At 60.3% G+C, this 10,367-nt stretch overlaps 1 protein-coding gene across 1 annotated transcript in view; it reads left to right on the top strand.

The window, feature by feature from the left end:
• The first annotated feature begins 81 nt into the window (after window positions 1–81).
• Window positions 82–10,367, top strand: part of SNTA1 (syntrophin alpha 1) — a 12,851-nt gene continuing 2,565 nt past the window's right edge. The window contains exons 1-5 of the mRNA XM_017837148.1: window positions 82–368; window positions 2,679–2,864; window positions 9,024–9,213; window positions 9,305–9,512; window positions 9,584–9,714. Coding sequence (XP_017692637.1) covers window positions 101–368; window positions 2,679–2,864; window positions 9,024–9,213; window positions 9,305–9,512; window positions 9,584–9,714 — 983 coding nt within the window. The 5' untranslated portion in view covers window positions 82–100. The remainder of the gene's footprint in view (window positions 369–2,678; window positions 2,865–9,023; window positions 9,214–9,304; window positions 9,513–9,583; window positions 9,715–10,367) is intronic.

Here is a 10,367-nt window from a genome sequence, read left to right on the forward strand (position 1 = left end):
GGGTGAGCGGGGCGGTGCAGGGTGTGCGGGGCGGTGCAGGGTGCGCGGGGCGGTGCAGGGTGTGCGGGGCGGTGCGGGGCGCGGAGCGGCGGGCGCGAAGATGGCGGCGGGCAGACGCGCCCCCCGCACCGGGCTGCTGGAACTGCGCGGCCCCGGCGGGCAGTGGCTCCGCGTCCTGCTCACCCTGGCCGAGGACGTGCTGGGGGTCAGCCCTGCCGACGGCCCCGGCCCCGGCCCCGAGGCCCCGGCGGCGGCGCAGCTGAACGGAGGCGAGCCGGGCTCCGCCGCGCCCGAGGCGCTCGCCAACATCAGGAGAACCGTGCGCGTCGTCAAGCAGGACGTGGGGGGGCTCGGCATCAGCATCAAAGGTGAGGCCGGGATGGGGAGGGTCCCCGGGCGGCGGGGACAGAGAGGCACCGGCACCGCGACCTGTTGCTGCTGCCGTTCCGCGGCTCGCTCGGAGCTGGGGTCGGGGTCCTCATACCCCCCCAGCCCCTGCGCGGGATGGCGAGGGGGACGCGTGGCACTGACGGGACCCCCTACGGAGGGGGCCATGCTTCGGGGTGCAGGGGGAGCGGCCAGCCCTGCCCGCCGTGCCCCGGCCGGAGTGGGGGTCCCCGGCGTTTGGGGACTGGAGGGGACGGATTCCCGCTGTCCCCCCGCGCCCACGGGTAGGGTGGTGTCTCAGGAGGCAGATGGGGTGCAGAGAGCACTCAGTTATACAAAACCTGCCCTTTTGTAACCACAGCGAGGGCTCTGCCGGCGTGTCCTTGTCTCCCCGTGTCCCTGAGCTGGGAGATGCCCTTTTAAACTATCAGATAAACGATGTAAAGCCCTTGGAGATCTCCAGGCTCTGGGGCTGTTAAACCAACGCACTCGGGCTTGGAGACGTCTGCTCCCGGGAAGCCGAGCAGCGGGAAGCCTCCCTATTGTAATCCCTGTTTTCCTTCCCAAACTGCCTTGGTGACTCGCCTGAACTTCAGGCTGGAAACTTCTTGGGGCAGGGATGGCGTTCCTGGCGTCCCGCCTGCCTTTGCTTTTCGCGCGGCTCCGAGCGTGGTGGAGAGGAGGATGAAAAGGGCAGCAAAGAGGCAGGAAAGGTCTGTCACGGAGCGTGGCTGTGAGGGGCCGTGACTCCGTGTGCAGGCAGGGCAGGCAGCGGGCTCGGCAGCCCCCGGGGGCAGCAACAGGGCAGCTCTCGCCTCCTGACGTGGCTTCTCCTCACAGCTCAGAGGAGACGGACGCAGCCTCCGGCTCCCTCTGAAGTCGGGAGGTTTTGCTATGTGGATATCTGCGTGCTGGAACTGGATCGACACTGCTGGCCGTATCTCCAGGGTGCCCCAGCCTGCCAACCCTTTTTTTCTGGAAGGATAAAACCCCTTTCGTAACGACCCTTTGGCTGCCAAGTTACTGCTTGCTCCGTGGCTCTCCCAGGAAAGGAGAAACTACACTTGGTTGAGTCAAGACTTTATTTTTGCAGTGACGTATGTGGAAAAGAAGTAGTTGCCATCAGAACTGGGCAGTAGAAGCTGTTGTGAGTGGTGGGGCAGCTCTGGTGGGACAGGACATCATTCCTCCTCTCCAGGCTGCTGGCACGTCCCTGTTTGTGTGCGTGCCAACCGCGTTTCACCCGGGGACGCCTCTCGGCCACCCGGGCTGTGGGTGAGGTGTCCTGCCATGGGGTGTGGGTCTGGGTGCTGGGGGTGCTGGGCTGGCAGGACAGCAGGAAGCTGAGCTAGAGCTGTGCTGGCCGAGGCTCTGGGCCCTGGCAGGACTCTCAGTGCTGGCAGCTGGGACAGGAGCTGCTGCCGCAGGGACGGAGCAGCCCCCGCCGGGGCCTCTGACAGCTGATAACCAGAGCCCTCGCAGGGCTTGGCAGGCGGCTGAGTGAGGAAATGCCTGTGGCACTGGCTGGGAGCAGCCTCGGGGCGGGCAGTGACAAGAGGCTGGGCTCAACCTCTCCCTCTGGGGTGAAGAACATCTCTTGGAGGCTCCTCGGGACAGGCTGTCCTGGGGCACAGGGCGTCTCGGGGACTGCTGATCCCCGGCTGCCGTGGGCAGTAGCTGCTGCATCCCTGCTCCCTGGCACGGAGGCAGCTCGGATCTCCCGGCGGGTTCAAAAGTTAACGTGCAAATTGATCTCCCGAAGCCGCTGGGAGTTTGAATAGCATTCTTTTAGTCAGGAGAGCAGCAGGTAAGATAGGGCTGCTGTGCTGAAAGGAACACGCAGCCAGGTTGGTTCACCTCTCCCTGACTCTTTGGCCTCTCCAAAAACGTTCAGCTGTCTTATCTGTTGAGATCATAAAGTCCTTGGAGCAAGGATAGTCTCTCAGCACACATGATTAATAATGCAAATAAAGACATGCTTTCCTGCCAGAATTGATGGGGAGATGGCCAGGTTTACATGTTCGCTCTGTGATTAATCTGTGATCATTCCTAGTGGTTTTGGAGCAATCACTTCATCTGCTGTAAAGCCTGGTGGTACTTTGGCTGCTGTGGTTGGTACAGGTGTCCTGTGGGCATCTGGGGGAACGAGCAGGGGGTTGACCCAGCACAACTGAGTGCCAGGAGAAGGGCTCAGCCTCACCAGGGCCATCTGGTACCGGAGCATCCCCCTCCCCACCTGCTCTCCATGAGCTCCAACAGCCCCAACTGCTTCCTGTCTCTTCTGTTTCAAGGTGGCCGAGAGAATAAAATGCCCATCCTGATCTCCAAGATCTTTAAGGGGCTGGCAGCAGATCAGACCGAGGCGCTGTACGTGGGGGATGCCATCCTCTCCGTCAACGGCACCGACCTGTCCGAGGCCACGCACGACGAGGCCGTGCAGGCCTTGAAGAAGACGGGCAAGGAGGTGGTGTTGGAAGGTAAGAGACGAGGGTGCAAGGAGTGACAAGGGTCCTTCTCTACTTGGATGGCACTGGGGTGGCATATCAGACACGTGTGCCACTGCTCAATGTCCAGCAGCTCCGTCTCTGCTACGGGACTGGGGTCAGGCAGTGGTGGGAGGTGTGGGACAGGTTTCTGGGGTTTGGGGCTCTTGTGTTGCACAGCATCACCCCAAGGTCTGCAGGTCCTGGGGAAATAGAAAACGTTTTCTGCTTTCCCCCCAATTTTAACTTAAACCCACATCCCTGGTTGGGATTTTGGCAGTGGGAAGGGGGTGTGCTGGTCCCCTGCCTCTGCTGAGCAGCTTTGGATTTGCTGGGTGGGTTTGGGGCAGGCAGGAGGAGCAGGTGGAGAGTGAGGCAGAACCAGCTCAGGGGTGCAGCTGCAGGGGCTGCCCACCCATGGGATCCCTGGCAGCTGAACCCCAGATTTGGCAGATGAGGCTACAAACATCCCAGGGATGCAGCTTTCTCCATCCTGGGAGAGACTGGGGCTGGTCCCCTCGGAATGGGCTGCTTTTTGCTACTGGGTAGCCAGTTCCAGGGTCTCCTAGCCCTGCAGGAGCCCCCAGCCCCACCTGAGGAGTGGGTGAGGGCGGTGGGTTGTGACCATGGGAGTGCTGAGGGAGAGGCCCCGTTCTTTTCCCATTGTCTTTTACATCACATCTGTCCGTGTTTGCCCACCCCTCTGCCAGCTTGGCCAGGCTGGGATGAGCACCCCAGATTTGCCCCCCAGGACAGGACCCTTCCCCTCCCTTCTCTTCCAACCAGCTGTAGGGTTGCCCTGGTTAACCGTGAGGGTCTTGGCACCAAAGACCCTTCCCTGTGCAGATCCCAAAGGGAGGTTTGATTTGGGGGCAGCTCTCTGGGCTGTCCCTGGACAAAGAAAGAGTCCTGCGTGCTCTGCTGCCAGCAACCACCGCGGCTCCTGCTTTCCCCTGCCTTCCCCAGATTGTCTCAGCTCCAGATTTTCATTTTTAGCTTCGCTCAGCCCTTTCTGCTGTGGGTTCCTCCTCTCCTGGGAGCCGCAGGACCACGATTCAGCCCGAGGAATGTGCTGCTCTGCACAGCTGCTGGGAGCAGATAGGCTTGGTGGTGGAGTGGTTTTGTTGTTTTTTTCTGACCAAAGAGAAATACAAGAGCTTCTTTCTTTGTGAGTCTGCGAAATTCCTCCCCCTAGCCGCTGTTCTTGGACCACCCTCTCTTTGTTATTTTCTGTCCATCCTTTACTTTGGTGTGAGTTTCCTTTCTGTGAGAGGTCCTGCCAGAGGTGGAGATGAGCTGCCCTTTCTGTAGAGAACAATTTCTCTCCCTGGACCCCCTTGTCCTCCTCCTCCTCCATCCCCTGGGAGCCGGGCACTGCCAGGTTGCTCTCCCATGAGGCAGCTGCAGGCAGGGCCTTTGCTGGAGCTCGCTGAGCTCAGGTATGAGCTACTGGGCTTCTTAATTAATTAAAACTCCCAACAGGTACCTTGGGAGCAGAGTGAGGCAGGGCTGGAGACTCTGCACTGTGGCTGCAGGCCACAGCACTCTGGAGGCTCTGGGATAAGTTGGTAGCTGACACTGATGGAGTTCTGCACTGTGGTGTTGCTTGGGGTGCTCCAGGCAACAGCTGGAGCAGGGAATGGGTCTCTGCTGCTCATCTGATCACAAATGTCACCTATAAACACGGTGCATCTCCATGCCCTCCCTATTCTGGGTTTGCTGGCACAGTACAGCCCTTCCCATGGAGGATGGCTGGGCTGGCACTGTGCCAGTGTTCCCGTCAGGCCCTGTGGAGTTGATGGCCCTGCCTCAGGAAAGGGTGTCTCCTGCCTTGTACCTGCCATCCTGGTGGCTCTCCAGGAGCTGCTTTGCCAAGTGTCCTGCCCTGGGGAAGAGTGGCAGGGCTGGAGGGCAGGGGATGGCCTAAAGGTGCCTGAAGGGTGTTAAAGGGGGATTCCCTGCTCTCTTCTCCTGCTTGGACTCGCTCTTGAGTTTGGAGAAAAACACCTTAACATCACTTAGACACTTCCTGGTCCCTGCATGCTGCCAAGTGTGACTCCAGCTTTCCTTACGGTGCTGTAAGTATCAAAACAGAGTAGTTTGGCACAGCCAGTGTCTGCTACCTTGCTCCTCCTGGCTGCAGTCATTCCTGGGATTAGGAGTTTTTTGGATAGCTTGCAAGTGGCACTGCAGCAGGTAACAAATCTGGGAGAGCTGGCACCTCCTTACAGGGCAGTGAGCTGGGGTGAGACCGTCCAAAGCAGCAGAGCTGGGAGGTGATGTGTTTTAATTTGAGGATCAGCAGTGGCTCCACGTGCCAGGTCTCACCCCAGGCTGCTCAGCTTGGCTTCTGGCCCCTGGGTTGTCATTGCTGCCCAGGCGTGAGGACACGCAGATACCTTTCGGTGTGTCCTGCCAAGATTTTTTTTTGGATGTGCCAAACTACTCCCTTGATATTTGCAGGAGGAGTTTGACTGTATTTATATTACATTGTTATTTCAGGGAGAGTTGCTCTCCCTTGCCTTATTTTTCCCTTGGTGTTTTTTTTTTCTTTCTTATTTTCATTGCTTGGAATCCAGAGATTTTCCATGGCAGGGGAAAGACTGATAAATATCCTTCCAGCTGCCCTGGGAAGGGCTTTGGTGACAAAAGTGGTTTTCCTGGGGAGGCCCCTGTGCTGTATTGTCTTGTGGGGAGAACTGGGAGCATTGGGGAGGAGGAGCTGGGGCAGCCTCGGGCATCTCAAATCTGGGGCAGCTCAGGGCTTGTTGGCCACAGGGATGCTCCTGGGGCTGTTGCAGCTCTCCAAGACTTGCCTGACCAAGAAATAGCCTGGAAGCCTGAAATTCAGAAAAACAAAAGGGTGCCAGGAGAGAGTGGGGCTGGGGATACCCAGCTCCATCAGGCTGATTGCCATAACCATGGGATGGAACCCAAGCAGAAACAGAGGCTTTGGACCTGCCTGGAGATGATGTAGAGAGAGGATGAGGGTCCACATCCTCCTCTCCCCTCCACCCCTCGCTGCTCTGAAGCTTTGTGTTGAATCCATGCCATGATCTCTGGGCTGGAGCAGAGTGTGCCAGCACCAGACTCATGGCCCAAGCAGCAGGAGGGTTCTCTTGAACTTGGGTGTCCGTGTGGCTGGGACTGTTTTCCTGCCTGGAGGAGGTTTTGTGGCTCCTCAGTGAAGCTCTCTGGGGTCAGGAGCTTGGCTTTGGTCATGCTGAGCCATGAGAGTTGTGTGTGGCACATCATGCAGGCTCAGGATTAAGGGTGCAGGAGTGTTTGGTTTGTGATTATTCTCCATCCTTGGGAGGAGAAGGAGAATTTGTAGCCAAGAAGTAAACCCAAGGAATTTTGATGGTTCTGTCCTTTCTGGCTTGCTGAGGAGGAAAAAAACCCCAACTGCAACACAGAGGGAAGAGCAGGGCAGACAGGGGGGCTTTGGTTTACCATGTCCCTGATGCAACATGCTCCAGGGTTCAGGGCACATGTGATGCTCTGGCAATGCCCCTGTGCCACCACCCCCCTGCAGAGGCACCATCCTGGCACAGGTGGCCACAAGCCCAGAGAGTTTTGCTGTCCCCCAGAAACCTGAAATAAAGCGTTCTTCAGTGAAAGCCCTGAGCAGTTAAAGGTTTTGTTTGTCCCATCCCCTCCATCCTGGAGAGGATCAGTGGGACAGGCTGTCTCTCCTGGGAAGTGGAGAGCCCACATGGCTTTGGGGGCTGTGTGGATTAGCCCAGCAGCCACCCATGGCTGTGTGCCTGCTGAAGGTGGCTTTAAGTCAACAGCAGTGAGGCAGTGCTTCTGCCAAGTGGTTTTTGGAGGGTGCAGGCTAACAAACAAGGACCAGTCAGGAGCTCCAGCAGTGTTAGTTAGAAGGAAAAAATAATTCAGGAATTACAGTTACCGGCAGCAGAGGCGATGCGTAATATGGTCTGTGTGCTTTAATGAGATGGAGGTAATTAATTAATCATTCAATACCAGCTGCAGTGAAGGGACTGGTGAAAATGTAAGTCACCTGCTATAAAGCCAATGTTGGGGTCACTGGAGGGGAGAGCAGCTCCTATGGGACTGTGACTCCCACAGCTTCCAGCACATCCCAGCTCCCCGTGCTGGCTCAGGACCCTCAGTGCTGTGGGAACCCGTTGGTGCTTCTTGGCCTTAAATCCTCCTTAAAGCCACATACCAGCAACACACACACTGGGCCATTCCCTAATTCCCTGTGCCCCATCCTGGGCTGGGCACTGCTCCTCTCCTCCGTGGCTCCATCGGGACGTGACCCCACCGTCTCCCAGCGAAATGCCGGTGACGTCCCCCGCGTGCCACGGGAGCCAGGGGCTGGCGCAGGGACAGCGCTCCGGTTTCAGCAGCTGAATGATATCTTTCTGAACTCCAATTAGTTCCCAGGCACCGGCATAATGGCAGGTCCCTGCTGCCAAGATTAATGGCCCGGGTGGGATCCCGCGTGGCTGGGATGCCTGCGGGAATGCGGCGCCTATTTATAGCGGGAGGCGCAGGGCACGAGGCTGGTGGCCCCGGGGCCACCGCGGGCTGACCCGGCCCACGTGTCACAGCAGCGTGGCCTTTTATAGCTGTGTCCTGCGGGGCTCTGCCTCCACGTAGCTCCTGCCGGGTGTCAGGATTTAGAGGTTTTAGGGAGCTCACCGGGATAGGAATGAAGGGGGAGGTCTCAGAATCGCTGTTCTGAGCTGGAAAGGACCCACAGGGATCATTGACTCCAACTCCTGGCCCTGCACAGGACACCCCAACAACCCCACTACGTGCCTGAGGGCATTGTCCAAATGCTTCTTGAGCTGTCAGGCTTGGTGCTGTGACCCCTTCCCTGGGGAAGAGGGGTGGAAGGTGGCTGGTGGTGGGCAGGTGAAGTTTGGGGGTGGAGGGCTGTGCGTGCAGACTCTCTCCTGGTGGGCAAAGGGCTCCTTTCTGGCACCTCAGGCTGCCGTGGCTTGGCTGCAGCAATTGGAGCTGGGCCCATCCAGCCACCTACAAATGTCGGCTGGAAAGCCAAGCTCGTGTCCCCACTGCTGCCACCCACTCCACTGACTTGGAGCTGGAGTGGGACCAGAAGGGATGGCTGGGGATGTGGCAGCAGGCACGTGTCTGCCCCGTGCTGTTTTCCCTGAGCACCTCCAAAGGGAAGCCCTTTCCCTGGAGCCACTTAGCTGGTTCCACGCTCCCCCAGGGCAGGACTGGGACTGGCATCCTGCCTGCTCAGCCAAAGTTTTCTGGCCAGTGTTGCCAGCTACATTCTCAGGATGTAGCTGTGGGGTCCCATCAATTTGTGGTGCCTTTCATCTCCCCCTTCCCTTAAACCCCAGGAGCCGGCTGCCATCCCAGCGTGGCTCTGAGGGCTCTGGCTCTGGAGCCAGGCTCACTGGGGACTGAAAGCTGATTTCTTGTCCCTGGTTTGAGGCTCACGGGGCAGGGCTGAGCTCTGAGCACGCACTCCATGGCTTTTCCTGGGGCTAGGCCAGGGTATTTGAGAGCTGTTACTCAGTTGGCAGCGGGACTGGCTGTACCAGCACAGTTTGGACTGTGTAATTTTGGCCTGGGACTCTTTCCCATTCCCCACCCCTGCCTGTGTGTGCTGCCCCAGGGACCTGATCAGGCTTGGATCTGTTAACTGATCTGGGTTAAAGGGAAGAAAAAACCGGGGAAAGGCCATTCTTGTCCCTCTTGGGGGGTTTCTTGTGCTGGGATGGTGGGGCAGAGGTACTGGGAGGGTCCTAGGTGTCGTGTGAGGGTGGTGAGGCCCTGGCACAGGTTGCCCAGAGGAGCTGTGGCTTCCCCATCCCTGGAAGTGTCCAAGGCCAGGCTGGATGGGGCTTGGAGCAACCTGGTCTAGTGGAAGATGTCTCTGCCCAGGGCAGGGGTGCGAACAATGTGATCTTTAAGGTCCTTTCCAACCCAAACCATTCTGTGATTCTGTGTCCCCCTCTGGTGTGACCTCATCCACCACAGGGGTGCAGGGCATAGGACCCACAGCACCCATGGGTGGCATCTCTGGGGAGGTAATGGAGGGGACACCAGCTCCAGTGAAGGGAGGGTGCAGGGGGTTTCAGCGGGGCTGGATGAGGCTGCCCTGGCCCATGCTGTGCCCTCAGCCGGGTGCTGCCTCTCTTCCAGTGAAGTACATGAAGGAGATCTCCCCTTACTTCAAGAACAACCCAGCGGGGGCCACGGTGAGCTGGGACCCCTCTCCTGGTGCCCCGCAGAAGCGATCCTCCCCCGTCCTGCCCCCTCGGGAGGGCCGCACCGTGCCCCTGAAGATGTGCTACGTGTCCCGCAAGTGCCTCCCCACCGACCCGGAGCACAGGTCAGTGTGCGGGGCCGGGGGGTGGCGATGCCGCCGCGCTGCCCGGGGGGCCGAGGGCCGGCGGGGACCCAGCGGGGCCGTGTCCCTGCAGGTACCTGGAGGTGTGCTCGGCGGACGGCCGCGTCGCCCTCTTCCTGCGGGCGAAGGACGAGGCCACGGCGCAGTCCTGGCTCGCCGCCATCCAGGCCAACGCGGGCGCGCTGCTGCCGCGGGTGAAGGAGGAGCTGCGGGCACAGCTGGCGGGCGCGGGCACGGCGGCCGGACGGGATGTCAAGCACGTGGGCTGGCTGACCGAGCAGGTACCCCCCGCGCCCCCCGCACCGCCCTGTGCCACCACGCTGCTGGTGGCCCTGACCCAGTCGCTTTGCAGCTCCCCAGCGCCGGCACCAGGAACCTCCTGGCCGTCCTCACGGAGAAGGAGCTGCTGCTGTACGGCAGCCTACCCCAGAGCCGGGATGCCCTGGGCAAGCCCACGCACAGCTACCCCCTCATCGCCACCAGGTAGGGGCCACTGGCCCGGTGCCCTCCTGCCCTGCATGGGGACAGTGGCAGGGGCTGGGAGTCAGGACAGAGCTCCGGGGGTCGTGGCAGAGCCCCAGGGTGGTGGCAGTGACCAGGGATGGTGGCAGTGACCAGGGATGGTGGCAGTGACCAGGGATGGTGGCAGTGACCAGGGATGGTGGCAGTGACCAGAACTGGTGGCAGGAGCTGTGTGTCAGGGCAGAGCCCCAGGCTGATGGCAGGGGCTGGTGGTGGTGGTGGCAGAGGCGTTTGAGGTGATGGTGGAGTCCCGGGGTGGTGGCAGGGCAGTGGGGGGATGATGGCAGAGCCCTGGGCGTGGTGTTGGCAGGGCCCTGGGGATAGTGACAATGTCCAGGGGTGATGTCAGGGCGCTGGGGACGGTGGGCTCAGAGCCCCGGGGCTGGTGCGGGGTGTCGGTGCGGGGTGGTGGCAGTGTCCCAGGGTGGTGGCAGTGTCCCAGGGTGGTGGCAGTGTCCCGGGGTGGTGCAGAGCCCTGGAGCTGGTGCGGGGCTCAGTGCGGGGGCGGTGGCAGTGCCAGTGTCCCGGGGCGGTGGCAGTGTCCCGGGGCGGGGCAGTGTCCCGGGGCGGGGCCAGTGTCCCGGGGCGGGGGCAGTGTCCCGGGGCGGGGGCAG

Source organism: Lepidothrix coronata, unplaced genomic scaffold, assembly GCF_001604755.1.
Source record: "Lepidothrix coronata isolate B3197 unplaced genomic scaffold, Lepidothrix_coronata-1.0 Scaffold293, whole genome shotgun sequence".
In the NCBI taxonomy this organism is placed as follows: Eukaryota; Metazoa; Chordata; class Aves; order Passeriformes; family Pipridae; genus Lepidothrix; species Lepidothrix coronata.